General features: G+C 42.0%; 1 protein-coding gene across 4 annotated transcripts; it reads right to left on the reverse strand.

Moving 5' to 3' along the window:
* Positions 1–366: 366 nt before the first annotated feature.
* YPEL5 (yippee like 5) lies at positions 367–13,537 on the reverse strand. Of its 4 annotated transcripts, XM_067292963.1 has the most exons (4): positions 9,362–9,909; positions 9,131–9,277; positions 4,168–4,340; positions 367–2,477 (listed from the first exon to the last, which is right to left on the reverse strand). In XM_067292963.1, exons 3-4 carry the CDS (start codon positions 4,306–4,308, stop codon positions 2,253–2,255), a joined length of 366 nt encoding a protein of 121 aa, XP_067149064.1. In that variant the 5' UTR covers positions 4,309–4,340; positions 9,131–9,277; positions 9,362–9,909; the 3' UTR covers positions 367–2,252. The 4 variants fall into 4 exon arrangements, with proteins under 4 accessions (XP_067149064.1, XP_067149063.1, XP_013805368.1 ...); XM_067292962.1 differs by lacking the exons at positions 9,131–9,277; positions 9,362–9,909 and adding an exon at positions 13,456–13,537; XM_013949914.2 differs by having other exon boundaries at positions 9,131–9,909.
* Between the last annotated feature and the right edge of the window lie 12,424 nt (positions 13,538–25,961).

Raw genomic sequence — 25,961 nt, forward strand, 5'->3', positions numbered from 1 at the left:
TTTCACATTTCTTGCAGAAGCTGGACTTTTGTTCAGCTTGCTGTTTTTGCAAAGACAAGAAAGTTTGTCACCCAGCATTCTATTAAATGAGCAATTTCCTGTTTTTATTTTCCTCTTTAAGAGCAGTAAATGAAAGGTTTTCAAGCGTCCTAGTGCTATGCATGAAGTTGTACTTAGCACCTTCCAAAATCAACAGTATACTCTTTAGCCCTTTAGCCACCCATTCAAAGAAAAACATCTACAGCTTATCATTGTACTGTAGAAACTCAATTATTTACTCAATTGAGACAATGGGATAGGTTATGTCATTCAGTTGACAGATTCCATAAAAATAAAAAATAACTGAAAAAGAATAGCAGATACCAGTTCAGGACAAAACATACTTTATTGTATTGTAATGTCAGAAGTACAAGAAGAGTACTGCAGAGGACCATGCTAATGGGACTTCTGGGGTTTGTGAAGGACAGAAGTACAAGATAATGGGGTTCTACTGTACCCAGTGCAAGAACTGATTCATTTGAGGCACAAGTACACTATTGTTTAAGCAGCTTGATTCAAGCACAGCTCTGGTATGTGATCTACTTTGTTTCCTTTCTATGTGACAATTCTACAGTAAAGCTACTTTTAAATTAGATAGGCAGTAGATTCAAGTCAGGGGTGTCCAAATTGCCACTAGGCAACCAAAAATAATTAAGAAAAAACTCTGCATAGTCACCCTCCACATTTTAGTTTTAATTATGGAGCTGTGGCTAATGAAGAAAAGTTATTCTGAAAGGTCAGAGCCCAGATGATTTTGTTTTTCTCTTATGTGTCTGAGTAACTTACTTCACGTTGACCACAATTTGTCTAAAGAGAAAAAAAATAAATGCATATCTTTAATAAAGAACTAACATTCAAATTAATTGCAGCCCTTGAGATCTTAACTTATGGCTTAAGACACAATGAAAATGTTTGGGCACCCTTGAGTTAAGTTAATGAAGAACATTTTTGCTAAAAGGCAAGCAAGATCACTATTTTAAACAGAGCTGACCTCTACAAGAAAAAAGCAGGAATCCAAGTCACTAGTCACAACTAGGCTTACATGTGCTGCTGCCCAGAAAGATAAAAATATAACATTACAATGAAAAGGTTCAACAAGGTTGAAAGAGATAAGAGTTTCAACACCAGAAGCAGCATTTGAAAACAAGCTGTTTAAGTTAATCTTTTCAAGAGATGCAGATTGCATACTCGATGCATGAACAAACATGCTGGCAATCTTCTCCTTTTACACAGCAGCTGTGTTTAACATAGGAAGTTCTGGGTTTAAAGAAAGCTCCTTGAAGAAGAATTAAGATTTGCAATTGCCTGTCTACTTAATGAGATTAGTAGAGATGAAAAAAGAAAAAAAATTACTACTGAAACAGTAGTTTCTCAGTGGATCCCTATCATTACAAACACAGCTTCTGATTTGTAAGCAACGCAAGACTAAACAGACAACTATTATTTTATATTATTACTATGCTTATAAGTTACATCAGTTAAAAGAAAAAAAAGCCAAGCAGTTTTGCCCTATTTCAAAAAAAGTTTCCAATCAACACCAGTTTACATGGTGAATGGGACTTCACAAATAAATGAGGAATGGTGACATCTTTGGGTCAAGAACGACAAGAAATAATGGGCTCTGTGCTACCAATCAACCTCAACAAGAATATGGCACAAGGGCCAGCCCAAGCTGTACCAACACTGAACCTTTAGCACTCAACACAAATTCGGATCTCTTCACTTAAGCTAGCAAATCAGGTGAAAAGATTGGGTAAAAAAAAAAAGAAAAAAAAGAAAAAACTTAAGCCAAAAATTGGAAGATACTTTTTAAAAAAATCTGTAGTTTTAAAATATCTTTATACTGACATCAGTTTGTGCAAACTAAAAAAACCCCATTGATTTCTCTCTGACAAAAGAAACCTCCCCAATATTTTCCTTTTAGCCCATTGTATCTGCAGATACAAACTCAGATCTAACAGATATAAATGCAAGAGAGAAAGTTACAGCATTTGCACAACATTCTTTCTACAAACAGCTGCTGGAGGGAAAGTAAAATATAAAAGGAATAAAGAAAGGAAGATTCCATCTGAAATTCACAATCTTTCCCACTCCGTAGTCCATGAATCCGACTCTGATGCTAAGGTGACAGTGTATGTAAGTAGATTTTTTTGTTGATTTTTATTATTTTTGAGTTTCAAATGAAGAAAACCCGAAGAGAGACTTGAGTCCCTTCAGGAATTGTCAGACGGAACATGCTCCTCAAATCCTTCACTTTCTCGGACCAAAGCTCTTTCCAGGATAACACGGCCTTCCTTGTAGCGCTGGCTGTCTTCGGTGGCAAATTCATAGATCCAACCCAGTTTGCTGTTGCAGTTCTTGCAGCTCACATCTCGAACCATGTGGCGGCCAGTGAGCATGACCCGATCCTGAACTTCACTGTATTGCAGATTTACCACCTGATAAAAATACACAGAGGATGGGCAATAGAAAGGATTAGTCTGCCTAGAGCAAAGCTTGAAAACAGCAGGCATGACTAGCAATATTTTAAAAGAAATGTCCAAGTAAAGAGCCTGAGGCACTGCACATGAACTGAGAACTGAAGTGTAATAGTCTGCAGCCCTTGAAAATCTCCTGCTTGAGAAGGTAACACCCTAAAGATGCCCTTTACAGGGATGTACAACCCTCACTGTTTAATTGATGGACATGAGATATTACCACAAAAGTTACGACAGTACTGCATTCAACTTTGGGTCAGAAATTACTAGTGTAATAGCTTATAAACTTCCCAATATTGAATCACTTTTAATATATCTCACCCATTACTAGCAACTGATGTGACCACTTATTTCCAGATATCAGAATTCAACTATTAAAAAAGGCATTTCTGAAAATTCTTGTAGTGTTTTTGAAATTATCATCTAAGAAAAGGGAAGGCTGAGTGGCTGAGAATGTAGGCACTACACAGACACATTTATCTTTTTACTATCTTGGCAATTTAAAATATACTTCTAACTTGTTTAGCAGCAAAACCACAGAACCAGGATGCATAACTGGCTGAAAAGTTGATGTTAGAACTATATCCAAACCGTCAGACACATTAGGATTGTGAAAGATGGAGTTATACTGCTTTAAGTTTTCCAGCTGACTGCTCCTGCTCTCTCCACTTCAGATGTATGCTTCTGCCCCCAGAAATAGAAGTATCAAACTTCTGTGATTAAAACCCACTATCTAACACAAAAAAATTGAATCCCAGGGTCCAGTGCTTATTGGACAAGAAAAGTCTGATTTATGGCTCTCTTTTATAGCTATGCAGCCTATCACTTACATATACATACTAATGACAGGGTTCAGCAAATACCAGAAAGTCCAAGGCAAACCATGGTTAACTGAAAATATTACTGATGCCTACATCGACTCTGCCAATGCAGGCTTTCAAGGAAAAAAAAAACAGAACAAAACACACCAATGATTATATGGCTAGAAACTTTATGAGAAAGTAAAGAAAGATCACCGTTTTTCAATGAGTCTAACCAACAAGTCTACATTGAAGGGTTAATAAACAATGCCACAATTCATTAAGAGTCATGACTTTCATATTTTCAACAATCAGTTGAATTCAATCAAACTTGATCAATAAAAAATAAGAAACTATGTGTTCATATAAAAATATGAACCCAGGTGTTATTGCCTGTAAAAGAGACTGTGTTTACCTAAAGTGGCCAAAATGCTGTTAATTTAAACATATTTTAGAAATGCAACAAAATATAATCTAGATCTTTTATTCATGAAATGAGCACAAAGCCCTTTGAAACTTAGATAAATGAAAGCTATTCTCACAGTGAATTTGAGGGTCTTATTTCAGAACTCAAGTCTCCAAAGATAAAACTACCTGCATTTTGGTGTGATGTCACTATAATTACAATCCCCTTTGGCATCTTTTAGTATTACAGATAAACTTAGATAGTTTGCCATTCACAGTTAATGTCAAATTCGAAAATAAAGACAGTGTAATAGAAAAAAAAAATTAAATAATCATAATTGCACTACATTTTAGCCAAGAAGCATTTGATGACAGACTCATATCACACAAACTCATTTTTCAAAATCAAACAGTAGTTCCCTTTCGGCTTCTGACTTCTTACCAACCTTGTTAAAAAGAAAGGCTCTTCCTGTGGCCCCTGTAAAACGAGTAGAGATGAGCTCAGAACGATTGGTCAGAATTGTGTCGCAGTTTGCACAGGAGAACAGGCGAGTGCCACCAATATGATCCAGGAAAATTCTTCCCATTTTCAGAACTTATGTAAGTTTATATTCAAGACCTGAAAGCAAAAAGAAACATCACATACATGTTAAAAAAAAAAAAAAAAGTACTTTGCAGAACATCCTACAAAGTAGTTCAGCTAATGATTGCAGAAATACTTTTGTATATGAATTACTGAACATATAGACTGCAATCATCCTTTCTGTTTTTCCATCAAGGTTAAGAAACACAGAACTTAAACAAAGCAAGAAGTTCTTTCCTAAAACTGACCATCTTACCAGTAAGATGACACACCTAGATGGAAGCTAGTTACGTTAAACAAGGGAAACATGAATTCAAACACATAAAACATATTTCAGACATTCAGAGCCCTGTCTCCTACGGAACCATATGGTCCTTATACTCAAAAGCTTCTGTTTCTTCCCTATGTTCTTTGCCTCTAACACTGAAATTCCATTCCAGTATATTCCCCAAAGACTTACCCATCTTAGTCAGCACTGGGAAATGAAGCACTGAGAAGTACATTGAGTCAGCAAGACAATTACAGTTTAATTTTCCCAGGTCACCCCCTCCCCCCTTTTTTAATATACGCTTAATTTTGTCACTTTCCCTCAGCATGGCTCAATTTATCACATGCAACCACACAGCAACACCATCCAAGATGCTTTAGTCTTCTAGCATAGCATACTGGGCTGTGGTATTTAACTGCTTAACTGCTGATTAAAAACTTGACCCCATTGGTTTCATATACACACCAACACAGATAAGGTCTAGATGCTATTTCTCATAAGGAACAGCCCACAAAAATCCTTACAATCAAACAACTTTACATACAACCAACTAAAGCTGTCTAATCTACATGTTAAATATTGGTGTCATTTACCCAAGCAAATTCCAAAGCCTCTTTATTAGCATAAATCAACAACCCTTCTGACCAGAAAAAGACAGCTTGGAAAGTTTACAGCACCAGAACTGAAGTACCTGACAAATAAGCCTCTTTGCTGGTCAGGAAAATTAAAGCATCTCAGCAGCTTTAAACCAACTAATATAAATTACTAAAAGTTAGCTACTAAGTAGGCACAGAACATGTCAGATAACTGAAAATTTAAATCACAAAGGATGAAGTAACATGACAAAGGAATTAAATGATTATGTCATTTCCACTTTAACCTCAAAAAAGTTTTATGACTAAACATCTATATTTAAACAAGTTAAATATACCTCCATTTATGTTTCAAATGTGGAGTCAGGAAAGAATATTTTCTGTTTTTTTCCATGCACAGCAATACAAAGTAAATCTGACACATTGCAATATGAAAGTTGTGTGGGTTTTATTTTTCAAAGGAGGAGACAGTGTGCTGTTCATAGAGAAATTCATCAAGTTCTGTACTCATCAAGTTGAGTATTCTATGTCAAATGCCTTGAGAAAGGCAGATATTTAAGTTAATCCCATTTCAAGTCCTAAAGGATCCACTTCTTAATGTTTACTCTGACATGCACAAAGCAAAGTATAAAAAGTATAAAGTGTAAGTATAAAATTTAAAATAGCATTCTTACATTTAAAAAAATCATATAAATCACTGACATAAATAATGATATTCCAATTGCTTTATTTCACCACTTTGTTTTCTTACCATTTATTTGGCAATGAAAACTGTTCATAATATTGAATAGCACAATTTTAATACAAGTTTCTTGCATTCAGATTTTTTCCAATCACTTTCTATTAAGTCTTCTGTTTGAAGGACACAAACCCATTGCTCTTCTTGAAGTGGACACATGAAACAAGTCTTGAGTTTGATAAAATATTTCAAACATTTTGCTGTGTGGGGGCAATATTTCCTTGTGACTCCACTCAGAATATTTATTCTTCAATTTCTTTTTACATAATAACTTTCTAATATGGCTTTATCTTTCCAAGGTAGCAGGTGTGGGCAAAAGAAAAAAATTAAAACAATAATGGTGACAGCATGGAAGAAAAAATCAACTGACAGTAAGTGTGAATAATTGAATATCAGTAAAAGTCTCCAGCCAGAAGAAACCACATATGCAAGCAATAAAAGCAATTGTGTGGACAGATATGCCCATAAGGCATTTGGCTTAACTCCATGTGCCATTCTTACTAGTTTGGGATAATGTTATTTGTATGTTGATTGTACTGTGGATAAAAAAAAAATTGTAAATTATTGTAAATGTGGAATCAACATCCAAAGGGGTGTTTCTTTTAGAGTCAACCCATTGCTGACCCTGTCAGTACTTTTAGAAGCTAACTTAGAGCAAGTACAAAAATCCTATCTTTTTACAAAGAGTAACACAAACACTAAACCTGGTAAATCATGAAAACAGATCCATTACATAGACTAATCCAGCAAAGTATGCAAATTCCAGATATAAATCTTAACAGCTAAAATGTAAAGACATCACATATCTAAAAATACAATTCATGTTACTGCACCCTGAAAAGCAGTAACCCAAAGACACCTGGAAACAAAAAAGTTAAATAAAAAGTTAAATACTTCAGAAAAGAGAGTATAATTCTTGCAAATATAAGCAAGTTAAAAGTCAAAGTGACATATAAAGATTGTATTACTTCTGCATATGGCATTATACATGGACTGTGACCAAAGTGTTGAACCCCAAAGATGTTGAAAATTAAAATAAATGCATAAAAAACATATCCAAAGATTTGAGGGATGAAAAATTTGCTTAGTGATACAAGGCCTAAAATGCTCAATTATTTATATCATCCCAAAGAGCTAAAAGTAACCTAATCAAGTATCTAAACAAGAAAGAAAATTTCAATAAGACTTGGGTTCTAACAGAAAAGCAAAATGAGATTCACTTGATGGTAGCATAAATGTGGGAGAGTTCAGACTAAGGTTATGGCAGAATCTAACAGACTAATCAGCACTGAAAGTTTTCTACAGAATACAGTGCATGAGAAAGAAAATGCCTTTTTTGAAAAAAAAAAAGTTACACATTTAAAAGTTTAGAAAATAAAAGTTCTACTATTTGCATTATAGCAAAGAGTCAAAGTAGTTTTTAGAAGTCTCTTAAAATACAGTCAAAGTTTAATTTAATCCCACTAGAACTTCTAACATTTAAAATAACCTCTGTGCTTACCTTCCCTATCATAGATTTCAGCTAAAATAGATAATGACCTAGAATTCCTATCATTAACTCCAGGTTCTGATTGTTACAGTATTTCAACGGCTCTGTAAGAATCCTACTGAAGTGTTATAAAACTAGCCACCTTTACATTAGTCTTTATATTACTGCTCACAGTTGTAAAAAGTGGGAAAATAGTAAGTTACAGAACGACTGCTAATAAGGCAACCTCAAAACAATGCATTTAATTGTGACTTTTGCAGACAAGCTAACAAGGAACTTATGCTTTTTCCTCTCATACAAGGAAGAAAAGTGAACTTCGATGTGGGCTCTTTTTTTTCCTGTTCTTTTTTTAAGCCAAAACCAGAATATTCACTTATAAGACCAGTCCAGAAGGTACTGTTGTCCTCATATGCGACAACCCTGAATCCCATAAGGTATACTTAGTGTACACTGAAACAACACAGTAGAAGCACAGCAGAACAAGAGAAAGCTATTTTCCATTGCTCCCAAGCTCATATCCCTTATATACTGAATTGGTTTGTAAAAAGTCACCCGAGATAACCATGTAATTTCTTTCCTCCAGTTTCCACTTCCCATGTAAAACATGTGGGTGTCTATTTATGTTCACACATATATAAATGATCTGGAAAAAAAAAGCCACTTATAGGCAGCTTTTATAGGCAGTGGGAAGGCTCTCTCTAATGAAAAAAAACAGAGAATTGCGAAAAATTAAAGCATTTTTAACATTTAAGATCCTCCAATTAGGGGGAAGAAAATACAAGAAGCGCATATACCAAATTCAGCTACTCTTTATACTTAAAAACAGTGCAATTGGCTGAGATATTCTGCATTGGCTGAGAGCACCAGTCAAATTTCCTATTGCTATCTACAACCCCAGAAAGTGGCACTATCATATCACACCAATTCCATCATGCTGCTAGGAGAATTTTCCAAAAGCAGTGGACAGTAACCTCACAAAACCAAAGGCTGAGGAAGGAACAGAATTTTTTGGCCCATGATTTCTTCTTCAGAGTCAACTAAATATTCTTTGCTGGATAAATGGCAGTGATGAAGTCCTAGTGATCCTGCCCTCATGCAGATTCCCAAACGCAAGCCTGAATATTAAATTAATGGATCCCATGTAAAAAAGGCAGACTTATTACCTCCACTAATGGGATATAAAGCATCTACCACTTTCCATGTCCACACAGTTCGAGGAAACAGGCACTTGTATGAACTGAAAGCAGACATCACTGTGTCATTAGTCAGCATCCTAAACAGCACTATCAGCTTGCATCCTTGACAGTATCTTTAGCAGATCAATGACAGCTCATATCACCTGATTATTAAGGCTTGCTGACAGTATATTATTTTCACATTACAAACCTTGATACCACTCCTCAGTCACATTGTACACATTTCCTGCCTGCATGCTTCTCCCAGTAAACACACGAAAGAAAACACAAGCACAATGGCTGTGTACCCATAATACCTATTTCCAGTGCAGCGCTCCCAAACAGCCACGCATCTTTCAGTGCTTATTTTTACAGCACTGAGCAACAACTGTCAAACAGCTGACATTTAGCAACTTAAATTTCACCACTATCTGCACAGAGAGCTCAAGGCACCCGAAGCACTACTTGGTTTGTATTTGTACTACCTAATCTGCCTACCTTTAAAAGCAACACACAACAAAAAACTAACGCAAAAAAAAATATTAACATTTTTTAAACTAACAGTCAGTGTTTTCTTTCTCAGAAAGAGAATCTCCTGAAGACACAGAACCATCAATGGCTGGGAAAGCTGGCACCTTCCATACACACACTGGACTGCGGATATCAGGAGTCTCAGTGTTGCTTCAGCACCATCTACTGCATCCCAAATCTACAACAGAAAACAGCTGCTAGTTAAGAGATACAAAGCTATGATAGACTCTGTTTCTCCATCTCTCTAACTAAAAGCATTTACCTTTGCATGGTGAGCCAACAATCACTATATCCTACTTGAAAAATGGTGCTGTACTCCCCTAGGTAGGGTAAGACACTGCGAAGATGGACTTACTCTGGAACCAGGCTTAAACTTCACCTCAGGAACAAGGTTTGAGCTTCACCTTCTCATCTCAGAGACAAAGGAAAGAGGGAAAAGAATAATTAGCCCAGCTACACAAGACTACACATTAAAGAATCACTGGATGAGCAAAATAATAAAACTTGCTCTTTACCTCCTCAGGTGTCTGCTGCTCATAAGTGGGGGTGCATCTGAAGATACACACCCAGTCAGTCTGTTAGCAGGTCTGAGATTCAGCAGTGTTCCACTATGACTTCCGCAACTATTGAAGCAAGCAAGGCCTGACCTCCGGCCTCTGCCTACATGCAGAATTTTTTTTTATAAGAAAGCACTGCACGTAGCCAAAAGTGAAGAAAGCAAGCAAATTGGTGCAGTACACCACATTCATTAGAACCATCCAGCTACTATAGGAAACTGCACAAGGAATTTAATAGAGTAAATGACTGAAGAGTCTTTGACAAAGTAATGAATGCTGTGCCCAGATGCAGTGCACCATGCTCACCTAGAGCAGGATGCCCTACATGACAGAACTGCATCAGTAAAGTTACAATAGTATAATTTTCTAGTGCAGACTGGCTCTTTCTCACGTAAAGTGAAAGACTGGCATATGGATATTGGCATTTAAATATGATAATATATATTGGTCTATGGAAATACTATACAGATTAATTTGTTTCAAAAGTTTACAGATAGCAGAGCAATACTGACAGGTGCCCCTTTCTAATTAATAGTGCCCCCATATCTGAGCTTTTCACACACTGTAACTGACATCCTCACAATACTCTTGCTAGATAAGATATACAAGTATTACTTTACAAATAGTATCAAACATCAGACTCAGATTAAGTTCTTTTCTCAGTACTACACAAAGGGTTCAAAGCCAGCAACTATTTCTGTCTCCTCAATTCCAGATCTCCTTTTCCTCCCTTAATTCCTCAACTGTTTTTAAGAAACCTGTATTTCCTGGTTTTGTAATAAACTTATTCTCATGTTAATTACGCAGATAAGATGATTTTAGCCTATTAATCCATTCGGCAACTTTCACAAAGTTGAACTAATTCAGATTTTCCGTTTTCATTAATTTTAGTATCCAAAGTATACAAGTGTTCATCTGAAGACACCAAGAGTTTAATGAGTCATGAAAAAAACCAACAAAAAAACAGTAAGTCAACTTTAAATAAAATGGCAAAAAGACAATGACCATCCATATTTCTACGCAAACTACACCCACTGACAGAAAGGTTGCAGATATACCTAGTGCATCTCAGCAAGAAATTCTTATACCAACTGGGAAATTCCCAAATGCTCCAAAATTAAAGGAGCTTTGCTACCAAGCGTTCACAATGTACAGGTAATTCATCTGTATTTTAAATAAGATTTGAAGTTAAACCTTGCTTAAGGGAGTCAGGCATTTCAACAGGAGCTGAGCATCTCAAGATTTCAACATAGGTCCTGTGTAAGTAAACAACCATTAACTGATGATCTAACTTGGGTAACACTACTTTAAACTTGTGATGACTACCAGCAGAAGGAACACTAAAAAGAAAAAAAACCCACACATATACAGCTCTCAGCTAGTCTGTCAGATGACAAGTAACAAATCTCATCCGTTCTTGTCATCTTCTTTACTGGGCTGTAAGGTGCAATTTCTTTTATCCTCACACACTTGGTAGCCATTTCTGAAACCTACCCATCATCGTTATTAAAATTTTATAATTATATATAAACAATTAATCTTGTTTTCTATAAGTTAATTACTTTGAAAACTAAGGAAGGGAAGGTAACAGATAACAGAAGCGTCCAAATAATATTTTAAACACTAGTATTTGGGGGGGGGGGGGGGAGCAATGCTTAAAAGTGACAAAACAACACTTGAATTCAACTATACAGAATGAGTTTATACACATCAGGTTTATAATGACTACAGTTATATAACTGAAGCAGCAACATGAGGGAGTCTTTACAATCATAATGCAAGTCTCTTTCTGCTGTCAGTTTAAATGTTAGTTATGCTAATGGTTTATGTATTGACATTAGTTACCAACATCAAAAGTTGCTCTGTAACACCTACCACTGAGCCAAGTCATGCCCTGTGTTTCTCTCTCATGAGATTTGTATACTTACTTTATTTCTTTACTCTAACCATAACATTGTGTTTATTGTTTAAAGAAGATATAGTGATAGAACTTAGTAAATATTTCTTTATTATTTCAAAATAAAATCTTTTTCTTAAATAAGCATGCTGTATTAATCAAAACTGTAACTACTTCTTTATTCCAGGTGAGGTCTGTATACAGAATAACACAAAAACAGATGAGTCTTTACATTCATTTTTGCTCTGACTAAAATCTCTTTCAAAGTGAGAAGTGCTTGCCAAGTATTTCAGTTTCCCGGGAATCCACGTTTTCACAGGAAAATTCCATCCCAAAAGATGACAGACGAAGCCGGATAATTACTGAAAGAACAGTAAGCATCTTCATAAGCAAAGAGCTACCATTCGAGTTCTGAAAATGGGCTTCCTGCAAGAGAGACGCCTATCAGACAAGGACACGGGGCTTACTTAGGGCTGCTTCACAGATGAATAAATCTTCAAGAAGGAGTGAACAAACAACACCATTTAATCGGCAAGAAAGAAGAGACAGACGTTTAAAGCAACACAGCTACTTGCCTTGCGCCAGTACGGCAACTGTCTCTCCGCAGACCTACGGTAACCACAGGGATCCTGGCAAAGGGCGAGAGACGGGGGGGGGGGGGGGGGGGGGGGGGGGGAGGAAATACTCCCATATTCGGCGAACTGCAGAATTAGCGCCTACCTTGACTGCATGAAGAATAATCTATCTCAATAGCATTCAGAGTTTGAAAAGATTAAAGCGATGAAGTACAGCCTTGAGATCAAATTGAGACAACTGCCCTGAAAAATACCATCCGCTTCCCTGCGCGGATTCAAACCATCTTAGAAGCAGGCAGCGACACGAAGCATCACCGCGAGGCAGTGGCGGGCTAGGGGAGGGCCGGGGGCAGGCAGAGAAACGGCCAGGTGTTGTTTAACGGACCCAGAGGGGCTACCATCAACGGCAACAACTGCAGGAAGCAGCTCGCACTGAGCGCCAGCGCCGGGGCTGCCGCGGGGCGCGCCGCGGCGGGCGGGCGGGCAGCGCTCCCCCCACCTCCCCCGCGGCCGTTGCACCGCGGCCGTTACCCGCGCGCCCCGCGGCCGCCGCACACAAAGCCCGGGCGCGGGGGGCGGGGGCGGCGCCCCAGCTGAGCGCCGTCACGGGGGCGCGCGCAGCCAACCGGCGGCGGCTCGGCCCCCGGCGCCGCAGCCGGGCGCTCCCGGCAGCGCAGGCAACTTGACAACAAACAGGAGGAAACAGCTGACGAGAGGCCCCGCCGCCGCCGCCGCCGCCGTGAGGGGCGCCCCGCTCGGCGCCCCCCCGCCGCCGGCGCTGCCCCGGCCGGCCCGCGCCGCCGACCCCCCGCCCCCGCTGTGTGTGGGGACGCCGCGGAGGAGGCCGCGGCCCCGGTGCGCTGCTCCCCCTACCCCTTCCCCCAGGCCCCGCACGGAACCGGCCCGAAAAGTTGCCGCCGCCCCGGCGGGGGGGGGAGCCCGCGGCGGCGGTGCGGGGCCGGGGAGGAAGTTGCGGCCGCTGCGGGGAGGGGGTGCTCGCTGTCGGCCCTGGGCGGAGGGCCGGGCAGGAAGGCTGGGCGGCGCTGGGAGACGCTGGCGGAGGAGGGGGGGAATCGCTGCTTTGTTGCGGCGCCGGGCCGGGGGAAGCGAGCGGCGCCGGGCGCTGCCCCCTCCGCGCCGCGGGACCGGAGCGGCTTCCCAGGGGCCCCGCCGCGGCCCGACGTACATAGTACTGCGGCCCAGAGCAGCAGCGATCGCCGCCACCGCCGCTGCCTCTCCCCCAGCCGCCGCCGGCAGCCCGCCCCGACCTCCCCGGGCAGGCAGGCGCCGCCGCCCCCGCGACGCGACGCGGCCCCCCGCCGGTTACCTGGCGCAGGGGAACGGCGGCGGCAGCGGCTCCGTGCCCGGTGTCTTCCCCCCGCCCTCCACAGCCCCGACGCTCGGGCTCCGCGGCGCGGCTCCGCCCCCTCCCGGCCACGCCCCCGCCTCACGTCAATCACCGGCGCGGCGGCGCCCAGGCCCCGCCCCGGGGCGCACGGCGGGCCCCGCCCCCGCGGCAGCGCTGGCCGGGCGGGGGGCGGCCGGGCTCGCGGCAGGCGGCCGTTGCCGGGCCCCGCCCCCCCGCCGCCGCCTCGCAGCGGTGCCCCGCGCGCGGCCCCGGCGCCCCTCAGCGCTCGGCTGCGGCCGCCACCGCGGCCTCGCTGGGGGCCCCGCTGCGAGCACGGGAGCCCGGGCCTGAGGGGCCGCGGCGGGTAGCCTGGGTTAGCTTGGCTTAGGCCGAGCTCGGAGACACCTGCCAGCCCCATCCCGCCGCCGCGAAGTTGGGGCCCCACAGCCTGAAATCTTTGCAGGGCACCTTAAATACTGCCAATGGCAGGGGTGAAGGGGAAGAAAGAGGCGAGGTATTTGTGGCACCTCTTAGCCACAGGCATTACAAGCATTAGCAGATCGCTGCCACTTTTACAGACTCAGCAGCATACAGATTGGATATGGTATCAGCTTGGCAAATAAATAACGACCTTTGCCAAAATACCATGAAAAAAATCCTTTGGGGTTGGTTATACAAGATGCACTAATATAGTGCCCCTCACGCCTTCTCCTACATGGACAAGCCAAGCCATTTTAAGTATTTCTTTTCTGGTAATACATATACATTAGAGGAGGCATATGTCATGTGTGCCCATTACTGGGTTTATCCATGTAGTATCACCAGAGTAGCTGCAGTAATTGGAAGAGGAATGACTCAGCAGGACTCTTCCTTCATTTCGCATCAAAGGCAAAGGGACATCTCTGTGAATATACAGCAGACAGCTCATAATCACATGCCCAGCTGCTCTTCAGCTCGTCTCCTCTTGCATGGACTCTTCCTTTTACTATTAGAAATAGCTAGATAGGGGAGTGCATGGCTGGCTGTGTGAGGGTAAACAGTCAGTGATGGGTCAACAGGGATAGTTAAGAGCTGGTGTTTGCTTTGGGCGTATGTCCAAAAATCCAATTCTCTTCAGTACAGTTAGTTCTGGCCTGATCCTGAATAAAAGCTGAGCATTTACATTTCTCATTGAACTGATCTCATCAACCTCTTCTTAGATTATGCAAAGGAAGTGAGAAGTATTGGAGCAATCTGTCAAACAGCAATCACCTCTTAGTGGCATGGGGACAACAAAAGTACTGAGAATATTAGAAGGAAGCCATAAAGAGCCTGCCTGGGGTCCCATTTACCCTGAGTAACTGGAGGCAATAGCTCATCTAAGTTGCCCATTTCATTAACAGGTTGATCTGATCTTCTGCTCTTTCACCTTACTGAATACATGAGCTTTGTGCCTAGTGGTTTTGTTCAATCTTGTCACAGGCGTTACAGTATATGAAGGTCCATGTCTTAATCATCTGTGGAAAGCTGCCATGGAGATCACTGTAAACAAAGACAAAACAAGATGAAAAAGAGGGAAAGTGACAGTGCTTTAGTCAGAGTCAACAACTAGGTTTTATCTGGGGACCTGCAAGCTCTCTAGCTCTGCTGCTGAGGCAACTGTACATCCGTTGGCAAGTCAGTTCTTTATGCCTCATTTTCTCCTCTGTAAAATGGGGACAGTAATGCTACCTGCCTTGCCAGACAGTTGCATGTTTACTTAAGTAATGTTCACATTCTCTGAAGTCTGGGCATGTGGAAGGGATACACATCTGAATGCTGCAACGGTTGTAAGAATATTATCATGAAAATAAAGCAAAGCACAAACCTATGAATAGTATTAAATTCGCAGCAATAGGAAGGGTAGCTGTACCAATCAAAGAAACCAAATTGACCATGAGACAAGCAGAGAATGGATTAGCCTTTGCTTGACAGATGGTGCCAGAGTCTGATGTTTTTATTTCCCTCGTAAAGGAGCTGGGGCGGGAGAGGGGGGACAAGGAGGATGAGGTAGGGCACATTTTGTAGAATGAAGCAGCAGGCTGTCACAGCTTCACTGAAAAATCCTGAAAATATCAAAAGCAATTTCCAATTAGTTAGTAAGGGACATGCTACTTACCAGCTACATAGTGAAAAACAGGAACAGCAATATTGTACCACATGGTACTTGTAATTTTCAAAGCAGCTTGAAAACATTCATTAATCCTCCTATGACATAGGGAAAGGCAGTACAGTCTGCAACTTGTTCCTTCACTTCGCATGCCAGGTTTCGGGAAGACCCTGGGCCCATTCCACAGCTGATTCATATCCGAATAGCTCAAATGACTCTGGAGGAGCCAATCTCCTATGCAGGGTGACTAGGCAGAAAAGGCTGTGCTAGGTCTGGAACTTAATGAACTAGACAGACAGAGGATCTGTTTGTGCCCAACAGCCTTAGTAGGGCTGCCTTTCATATCTGTTGTATCTAAATCCAGTCTCTGCAGCACTGTGAGTGACACTGAAAGAAGTATTTGTTTACTGGGAAAGGCAACTGAGAAATTAATCACAAACTCAGAGAGCGGCACAATAAAACCCAGACATCAACATACTGATCTAATTAAACCTTTGACAAAGCCTCAGCAGAATTCAGTGGGACCTGGGTTTGTCCCCCAAATTAGTGTCAGGACTCAGGGGTTCTTTGCACAGATCTCTCTTGAAGGATGAATGTTACTGCTTACTGGTTTCACTTCTACTCAGTTTCCAGAACCACAAATAGTTTTCCAGTGCATGCATGAATTCCTGCATGGCAAAGTTGAGCCTACCAAAACAGGGATGGCTGGGATAGGACAGTGATGTAGGACCGTGATTTTCCATTGCTAGCTCTCCTGTGCCCAGAATTTCTAACAGCAGAGAGGAGACAGGTGAAGTGCAGAGCACTCTCAGGCTGTGACCTGAGAGCCACCTTCACTCCTAGGTGTCCCCTGAACGAGTTCTTGATATTGCCTCATCACAGGCTGGTTCATTCACTAGCTGCTCATTATTTGAAAATGCCTGCTGATACCCCATATTTTTCAGCAGAGATGTGTCAGCCTGCAGCTTCATTCTAATAAAAGTAAGCCTAGTGACATGAAACATTTTTAATTTTTTATTTTTCCCCTCAGCTAGCTGTTGACTCTCAGCACCCTGCAGATCATAGGCTGAAACCCATTGCTTTTGGCTTAGCTGAAAGCTGGCAGAAACACAGGTGCCATTTACAGACACTTTTTCAGATGGCTATGTTTTTGTAGAGGGAATTACTTCTACAGTTAATCTCAAGGTCAGAAGATTAAGATTGGTGATCAGAGGGTCTCTCCATGCCATCTACATTATAGCAGAGTTTTTCTCTTTACCTTGCCACCATGCCTCATAGCTGTTGGCTAGGTTTTAAGAGGTGTTTTAAAATATAAAATTCCAATGCACCCAGTAGCCAGATCCAAGAAAGAACTTAATGTCCAAAAAGGGACTTGGAATTTTTGTGCCATTACTAAGGTGCCCAGAATGGAGACAGTAAGCAGGCTTGATGCCAGGGAATGCGTAAAGCTCTCCTGAAGAACTCAAGTGTCATCACTGTGAACACTGCCATTCAGGGAGGCCAGAGGCATGAAAATGGCCCTGAAGCCAGTCACTATTGCAACGAGTGTGATTCACTGCCATTCCCTAGTAAGGACAGTATAGCTGCAAAATAGTGTTGATACAAATGCATCTAAGATGGAACAGTGATTTTGCTTTTTTATTTTATTTAGGTTTTTTTTCCCCCCCTTCATTGCTGGGTCTTCTTAGAGAGTCTTCCATGGTGGCAGAAGATTACTGACATAAGGTGGGCTTCCAGATTGTGGTCAGATTGACTATTATTTCTTCTGCATACAGGTTTTCATAAGCACTTTACCTAGTCAAGAGACAGGATCATTCCATTCCTCCTTCCTTGAAAAGGCCTGACCCTGCTGGATGGATCAAAAGAGGCTGGGCGGTAGAGGGAACAGCTATGAGGGCTGTGCATTTGCACTTTCCCTTGCTGGGGGGGGAAAAAAAAACAAAAAAAAAACACTGCACAGTGGCAGTGTTCTGCAAGATCATTCGAGTTAGCAATTTTTCATTTGGGCTGCTTTCATCAGATGCCCAATACCTGAATGATAGTCATCTGACTATGCCACTTCCTCCACATGTAAAATCTTGATCCCAGTGCACACATACCCAAGTGGAGAGAAGATGCAATGAGCTGGTGCTCCATTGACCCAGCTGGATAGGAACAGGGTAGGGAATAATATAGCTGTAAACTCCCATGTATTTTACAGTAGGCGATTTCAAGTGAGCTTCCACACTGGACTGAGGAGATAGACAGCTGGAACCATTCCTCTAGCACAAAAAAAAAAAACCCAAAAACCAAAAATCAAAAAAACCCACCATCACAACAGCCATCTACTAGGAATGGAGATGAACACTTTAGGGGAGAGCAGCTACTCTAACGCACGAGGACTTCATCAGTCTGGGCTGCCCCTATTGTTTGTGAGCGCTGGATGAAAACAAAGATTGGGCTAGAAAGAGCACAACACAGGGAGAGTGAAAACACATATAGAATAGGACACATTTTAATAGCCAGGCTGGATCACTGGTTTCTAATATAGTCAGAGGAAACTACTAGCTTGGAAATACATATACATGAAGCCCAGATGAATTCTTCTGATAACTGTTTTCTGGCTGCACTCATCAAGAAATTAGACTGGTCTATTACCTTTGTCACTTCACAGACATGAGAACAAGGAGGGATCTTCTCAGTGTTGTCCATCTTTTCCGTTTGCTGTTCTTAGAGCTCTGGGTGTCATTTCCCAGCTACGGTCAACACAGCATTTCCTTGAAGCTGATTCAATATTGCTATTAGTCTTCTAACAGTACCAGCCCCTTCTCAGGAGGTACACCTCTAGGTGTCAAAAGTGAGCATATTTAAAGAAAAAGAGCCATCCCCACTCTAGACTTAATATTCTCTTTTAGCTATCATAAATAACAATCCTAAGATATTTTAAAAGGGAGCAGAAGGCAAGCAGAGCCTGGAGAGGAAACAACTGGCCTACATGAAAATTTGGGGGGGGGGGGGAACAGGATATGCAAGCCTACTCAATAAGTAGCTTCCCCCATACCACTGAAATGGAGGGGGAGAGCCTTATTTTGTGATCTTAATGACAACCTAATAACACTTGGTTGTAGGTAAACATTACTGTGAAGGCAGATAATGCTGGGAAGAGAGCTTAGTGCATGCATGTCCATGCTTGAAACTCCAGAACGCTCCCGGATGGAGACTCTTCAGAATACAAACTTCAGCTCTCCATTTTCCATCCAGCTGTAATCACATGTGGGTGACACCATCTCCTTTAAGACACTGTTCCAGCAAGTGAAACTTGCTGAGAGGAATCAGCACCTGAAGAACTGGAAAATGCTTAGCTTCCATTCTGCTACAGCTTTAGAGTTCTAGGAAGGAAGCTATCAGCTCAGAGGCCAACTGAGCAGCTGAATAAACTGTAAGAATATTTTTGACTCTTTGGAATGAAGCAGGTGAGGTGACACATGGCTTGCTGCAGGGCATTACTGAGATTGCCACAGAAGCGAGGAAGGCATTTCTTTCCCTCACAGGTAACAGTAATAATGAAAAGCTGGAAACTGGCTGCATGTCTTACATCTGAAATTAGGTACAGCTATGGTACTCTGTACTTAGAGTATCATCTATGCAAATATTTTAAAGTACTCTGCAAAGCTGAGTACACAGCACAGTTCTCACCGCAGAGAAAAAACTGGGAGCACAAAGGCAAAGTGAATGATCTGGAGTCCCTGTTTTGCTAGAGTGGAAATGGCAGGGCTAGGCTAGGGGCATGAAGTGAGGAGTTTTCCATTTGTGGTACTCTCCAGGCTCTGGTCTGGCTGAGAGCCCAAAGGAAGCATGTGCTTGGTGACTTTCCTTTGGTCAGGTGCTTACATCACAAAGAATGTAATGTTGCAGTGTTCGGTACACGTGATTGGCATTACACATGACCAGCTCAGAATTAGACTAGCAATGGAGTTGTAAAGCAAGTCTGAATCACTCATAAGCCAGTGAAATAGGTCAGCACCAGAAGAGTAAGGTTTATTACAGGTTTGAACTCAGATATGCTCGTGAAGCTGCAGGAGAACAGCGTGCATGCTACCAGCCCACACTGTTCCTGACTCAATTTTCTTACTTTGCTAGCACTGTGTGTGCAGATTGATCACATCTGGCAGAGGTGAGCATGCTCTCTCCTCCAAGTTTTGCTAAGGCATGACACGAGGGGAATACCAGGCTTCATAGATGATTATGCAGATGGGCATCAACATTATCCCAACAAGGAGCTGAGCTGTGTCAACTGGATGTGGGACCTGTACTCTCAGAGCATGGAACGGAGGGCACAGCATGGCATGTCCTGAAAGAAGAAGCTTTTAAAGGAGAAGCTGGACACTCTGTGCTGTTTCAAGGGGGCACAGAGGAGGAGCAGAGCAAGCAATTTGTCAATAAAGCATGGAAGACTATTGCATCATTATTAGTCAAGCTTGTAGGCATCTGCTAATGTGACAGCTAATTATTATTACATTATTAAGACAGACTTTTTTTTTTTTTTAAAGGCATCATGTAGGGACCTCACTCCCATTCATTTCAGAGACTTTGACAACAGGGACATAGCTCAGTCCAGCCTTGGGCTGGAATGTGGGAGGCTGGATGAAGTGATCATCCCTTCATAAGTCTAACTAGCAGAAAGCAAATGTACTTTCACAGATGCTTTGTTAAAATCTAGACTGGTTTGAAGAGACTTATTAGACTGAACTAAGTAACCAATGTAATGTTAGATCTTAGCCTTTGAGAACTAGTGTGAACAATGGTCTCTGCCTCATGCTAAATTCTGAACAGGCACAACAGACAAAGGTATACTGCAAAGGTATATTTTGCTTCCTTTATTGCATTCAGATACACTAATCATGTTGCTATGCAAGAAAAAGCTACCAAAACTAAATAGAGTTTGATTTAAGGGAAGACTACAGCTGTAAGGACTACAGTCATAGGAAACAGCCTATGAAGCTTGCACCAATGAGAAGTTTACTGAAGTACAGTCAAATCCAGTCATGATTTAGGCAAGTGCAAGTCATCAGCAGGGGAGCTGAGTGTTGGGCTCCACTCAGATGTCACCTTAGCAGGCACAAGGCAATTCGAAAAGCTGATGTCTCATGGGCTATGCCAGTATGGTCTCTGGTGTGTTATAAAGATCAACTTCTCTATAGCCTAGTTAGTAAGCCTCATGCTATAGGTTTTGAAGGAGCCTTGGGGGCACATGGCCCTCTGCATGTCCAAGCATACACTGTGGTTTAATCCAGTTTAGGACAATCAGGCTCAAAATACACACTGTGCAGAGGGATGACAGGGAGGCCTAGCCCATGCCACCAACCCTCAACTGACTCACTCAACAGCATTTGAAAGTTAAACTCCAGAGGGGTAAGCAAATAAATCTGAAGAAACACTTAGCAGACAACAAAAGAGACAGTAATGTGATGGGAGCCCAGCCCTAAGATAAAAGAAGGAGCTGTGAATATAAGGCAGATGTATTCACATGGGAGCCATTTCCCCAAGTCTTCACAGACAGCTCTGCATGAGTAAAGATGAAGTGAAGTGCCTCAAGTACCCAGACCTCCCTGTGAAGGATGCTAGACTGAAGTGTTTCTTCCATTAATTTAAATCAGGGCAGGATTATTTCCAAAATATCTGTCAGGAAGCAGCAAAGGCCAGCTGCTCCCAAAGGGAAGGCCAGCCAAGAGCCAAGGGCAATCCCAGCACAAGCAGTGCCCTCACCAGCAGGGAGCAGCCCGAGAGGGTCTGAACGCAGCAGGCATAGCCAGGTGCCAGTAGCAGGGTCCATCAACAGCCCCAGGCACAGCAAGCAATGAACCAGGTCCAGAGTCCATCCAGAGAGTCCAGGCAAGAAACAAAGACGGGACCAGAGACAAGCTACAGCACTTACCCAAGGGGCCCATCCAGGAGAAAAGCTACCTACAGCAAATGTCCAAGGTCCACCCCAGCAGCAAGGCTGTAGACAAGCACCTCTACAGCAGAACTCAGACAGGAACTGACCAAGCAAGTGCCCTGTCTTGAGCTTAAGTGGAGCCCTCAACCCATGGGCCAGGGTGTGGGAGAGGCCCCAGGTGAGGCTGGTCAGGGCAAGTAAGGCCAATTAGTGCCCTTAGTGGCCCTGAAATATTTTAGAGTTAAAATGGCACCACTAAAATAGGAAGCAGATAATAGGAGCAGATTAATTTGAATTCTTCACAGTCAAGCACTCAAGTTGGCATTCCCTGATACCCCCCCCTTTTTTTTAATTCAGCTATTATAATTTAATTTGATCTTACTCCAGGGAAACATATTGACCTTGCACTGGTGGAATCTTGGGTTCAGATCTGGTCAGTTGACAAGAGAAATGTGTCTGATCTCATTCCAATTCCTTGCAGTTTTTTTGTCCCCCAAAATCATGCATACTATGGGCAGTTTCTAATTCACTTTGGGGAGATTCTGTTTAAGATAGCTCAGAACAAAGCACACTGGGAGGAAAAACATCAGCAGAACAGTATGGGAAAGCCAAGAGTGGGACATTTTTAAACTTAACCGTCAATTGACCTGTGTTTTATTATTTTCATTTCTCCCCCATACAATTCACTAGTAATTTCACTGAACCCTTCTATACTTTTCCTTCCCTGCCAGTTTAAATCTGCAAGTCACACCTACTGGGACTTGGGGTTCTAGCTGTTTCTTTTTTTTTTCTTTTTGCTTCAAATTGAGAAGCAAACTGAGATCCTTATGGTGTATAGGCAGTGTAACCACTTGTGACCAAAAGGAGTTGGCTTCTCATAGGTTATATAAGTCCTGAGCAAATGTATTTCTGTTTGGATGACTTCCTGTGGGCAGTTCCCAAAGGAATAATGCAATACTTTTTCACTAAAACTAGTAAGTAAACAAGATGAATCCAGTGATGCTTACGCAAAAAAAAGGGAGCTGATGAAACAAATGGAATAGCTGAAGACTAGGGGCAAAAATGCAGAATGTCAGAGCCAAGAGATGGATGAAAAATAAATGGGTCAAAATCCATCTGAAACATTGTGAAAAGGCTTTCCTAGCAATTTATTTCAGCACCTGCTAAGTCGCTGGAAGCAGCTGAACCATGTGTCAGGCAGGTGAGTTTTCTATAGTCTTTAATTACCCCACAGTTGCTGAAGGCACCATTAATGGCTATCGATAGCATATGAAGCATCGCACTGCTGCCTACATTCCAACTTCTGGGACAGTGATGCATCCATAAGCCATGTTAAATTGCCATACAGCCATCCGCAGGCAGCCCACATACTTGCATCTGTGCTAGTTCACTGTTACTAATAGTTGTCACTTGATGCTGAAAAATGAACATGATGGGTCTCGGCTGGGGGGAGGTTCGTGTGCGGTGACTCACCACGTGTGCCCGTGAGCAAAATGTCAGCAAACAACTGGCACTGAACAAGATGTGGTTGCTAAATGATCAATTTAGGTTAATCAAGACTTTATTACTCCTGGGTTTTTATTCTGGATAACCTGGGAGGTTTCCTTTTGTGCGACATATCTCTGTCTACCTTGACTCATCACACTTGAGGGCACATCATCCCTAGCTATCAAGGCGCTGCTACACCACTTGTTTATCTGTTCCTCAGCTCTTTGGCCTACACCCACAATCTGATCTTTTATTTGCATGTAGGCAGTGGTAAATTCCAATTCTGGGTTAGCTGTTGAACACAGAAGGTCTAAGTAATGCTGGGACAAAGCTTAGAAACATATATTGAGTTGAAACCTAGAGAAATTTGTCTGATGCCACTGCTTAAAATGAGTAAGTAAATTGAGCAAACAATAAGCTGAAATAGCCTTGTATCTAATCCATTTGGAAATAGCTGGAGACACTATTTAAGGTAGGACACCACCTTAGAAAAGGGGCTTTTATGCATATGGCACTGTAATGTCAGCCTTTGTTGCCTCAAGCAAACTTCTGTTTGGGAGTTTCTTAGAGATTGTTCTTCCTCACCATGCAGTGTGCGCTTGATTCTCTACTGCTTTGCTATCTGTGAAGCCATTTAAGCCTTGGCTAAACTATGCTATCCCTCCACTCCAGTAGAGTGTTATAGAATTATAAATACTCAACCTCAGACAGGGCAGTTTAGAGACCAATTTTTGGCTCGTGACAGCAGTTCTCAAGTTGAGACCCACAGCATCAAGGATCAGCAAAATTCTTCCCTACCGGCAGAGCAGGACTCAGCTTTCCTTGTTCATAGAAACTACCATACATAAAATGGAAATGGAAGTAATTTCCTGATACTACTCTCCCTTTAGTTTTACATATGGCTAATTGTCATAGCTATAGCAAGACTGATGTGGGGCTAGGAAGGGGAGAGGAGGCTATCTATGCTATGATGAACAGGAGGCAAATTTCTGCTTAAATGAGCCTACACAAAGAAATGGCTCACAGAAAGCAAGGATTTTGGTGTTGGTCCTACGAGCAAATCACGCATAGTGCTCTGTGTGATGGCAGAAACCCATTGAACCTTTACTATTTTTCTTATACAAACTCATATATTAAAACAGAAGGGAGGTAAAGGAATGGGCTATATCTAGGCAAATAAGTTAAGAATAAGCATCCTTTCAAGGTACAAAAGAACGATACACAGACATGTGGTCAGCAGGTACAGTTAATTTCTCCTGCCTCCTAAGCTTGCTGAGAATGCTTACTCTCAGGACCTGTGCTGCGCTCAGACGTGCATTTTGATAAACATAAAGGAAATCAATTCCAAGCTTCATTTATGGAAGTTTTCCAAATCTGTCCTGTTTGAACCTTGACTGTGCACCCTGAAGTACTCAGTGGGATTTGGGAACCAAAGGCTAAACATTTCAGTTTACATTTGTGAAGATACTGGAATATAGGCTTTAGACCACTTACGATGCTAGTAAGGAAGGGGTTAATCTATTCCCACTCCCTAATGCATAGTCTGCAGTGGCCTGCAATCTGTACACAGGGATTTGCAAGGCACTACAAGCTGCACCAGCTGTGGGGAACTGATTAACTCATTGCATGCCCTCTATGTGACAAGAGGAGCTGTGTGTAATTGCTACCTTATTTTTGCAGTGAGCCTTTTTTTAGAATGGGAGCTATAATTAAGAGCTTAGATTAAATCCACCCTGATTGGGGAGAGAGAAATGGAGAAAACAGCTGGGACTGTCTGGTACTTCAGTGGTCTATGCTTTATCCTTTCCTGAAGCTGAGGGAAGAAAACCTTAAGAAAACCAGACGTTTATGATGGAGTTACCCTGATTTTGTTAAAGGCAAACAGAAGCTTTTCCTGCCATGATACAACTTGAATTCTGATAAGTGCTGATTTTAAAAAGGAATTATTCATAGATACTTTTTTTTATTTAAAGGTGAATTGTTTTCTGGGGGATTTAAATTTTCCTTGAGAGTGTTTATAACTTAAAATGCCACAAAGCTGGTCTGTCACGTAACAACTGGAGGATAATACCGCCTAGAACAGAAAGAGAAACTGGCTATTCTCGTTGCACTGTCTGGATGGGAAGGAGCTGCAGACAGCAAGCAAACAGAGCCACGTGAAACGCTGCTAGAAGCAACCTCGAGAGGTCACCTCTGTTGCTAGGCAGGATCAGCTAATGCAAGCAAGGAAATGAAAATTAGTCTTTGAAAATAATTTCAGCTTTAATAATTCAACATAGTACTGACATAGAGGCACAGATCTTTGAACACTGATTTTTATTATACTGGTGTCTTTGTGGATGCACCTTCTTTCTTTTCTCTCCTGGCCCAGTTCCCTCTGAAAGGTGACTGACTCTCAGTGTGAGCTCATCATTTGCAATCAGCATTCCTGCCTGTGGCTCCCATAGTGTTTCCACCAGCACAGCTAAACCACCTGGAAAATTTGGGCCAAAAAGCCTTGTGTGGACAGCTCTCCAGGGAGACAGTGCTTTTTAATTAACTGGCAGAAAATATTCATACGGAACGGTTGCCTGTTCCATCTGAGGGGAGTGATCCCACCTGCATACTAAGATTTCTGCTACCTGTATAGTGGAAAAACCTTGTGATATTAGCCTTTTTTTTTCTGTCAGCAGAGCTAAAAATATGCTCTTTGAAAAACGCAAAGTGATATCAGTTTGGATTAGGAAAGGGAAGAAACAAAGAAATCTGGGACCTACACAGAGGGCATGCTGACAAATTTACAAAGTGTTTTCAGTCACAGTGGTTCACAGGGACTATGGGGTTATAAAAATCATCATCATTTGTCCCGTAAGTAATTATTTGAGTGGATTAGTCACTATCTGACTTTGGCAGAGCTTTTCATTTTATTTCCAATAGGAGACTGCAATCTCCAATCCTGTCAAAGCTGCTTGT

The sequence above is a fragment of the Apteryx mantelli genome, chromosome 3 (assembly GCF_036417845.1).
Source record: "Apteryx mantelli isolate bAptMan1 chromosome 3, bAptMan1.hap1, whole genome shotgun sequence".
NCBI classification, from domain to species: domain Eukaryota; kingdom Metazoa; phylum Chordata; class Aves; order Apterygiformes; family Apterygidae; genus Apteryx; species Apteryx mantelli.

Bases quoted from the DNA above. Each gene is read 5' to 3' on its own strand.
- YPEL5 (XM_067292962.1), bottom strand. From the start codon at position 4,308: ATGGGAAGAATTTTCCTGGATCATATTGGTGGCACTCGCCTGTTCTCC. The intron at 2,478-4,167 runs GTTGGTAAGAAG...TATTTTTATCAG, and splicing joins GAGCCTTTCTTTTTAACAAG to GTGGTAAATCTGCAATACAG.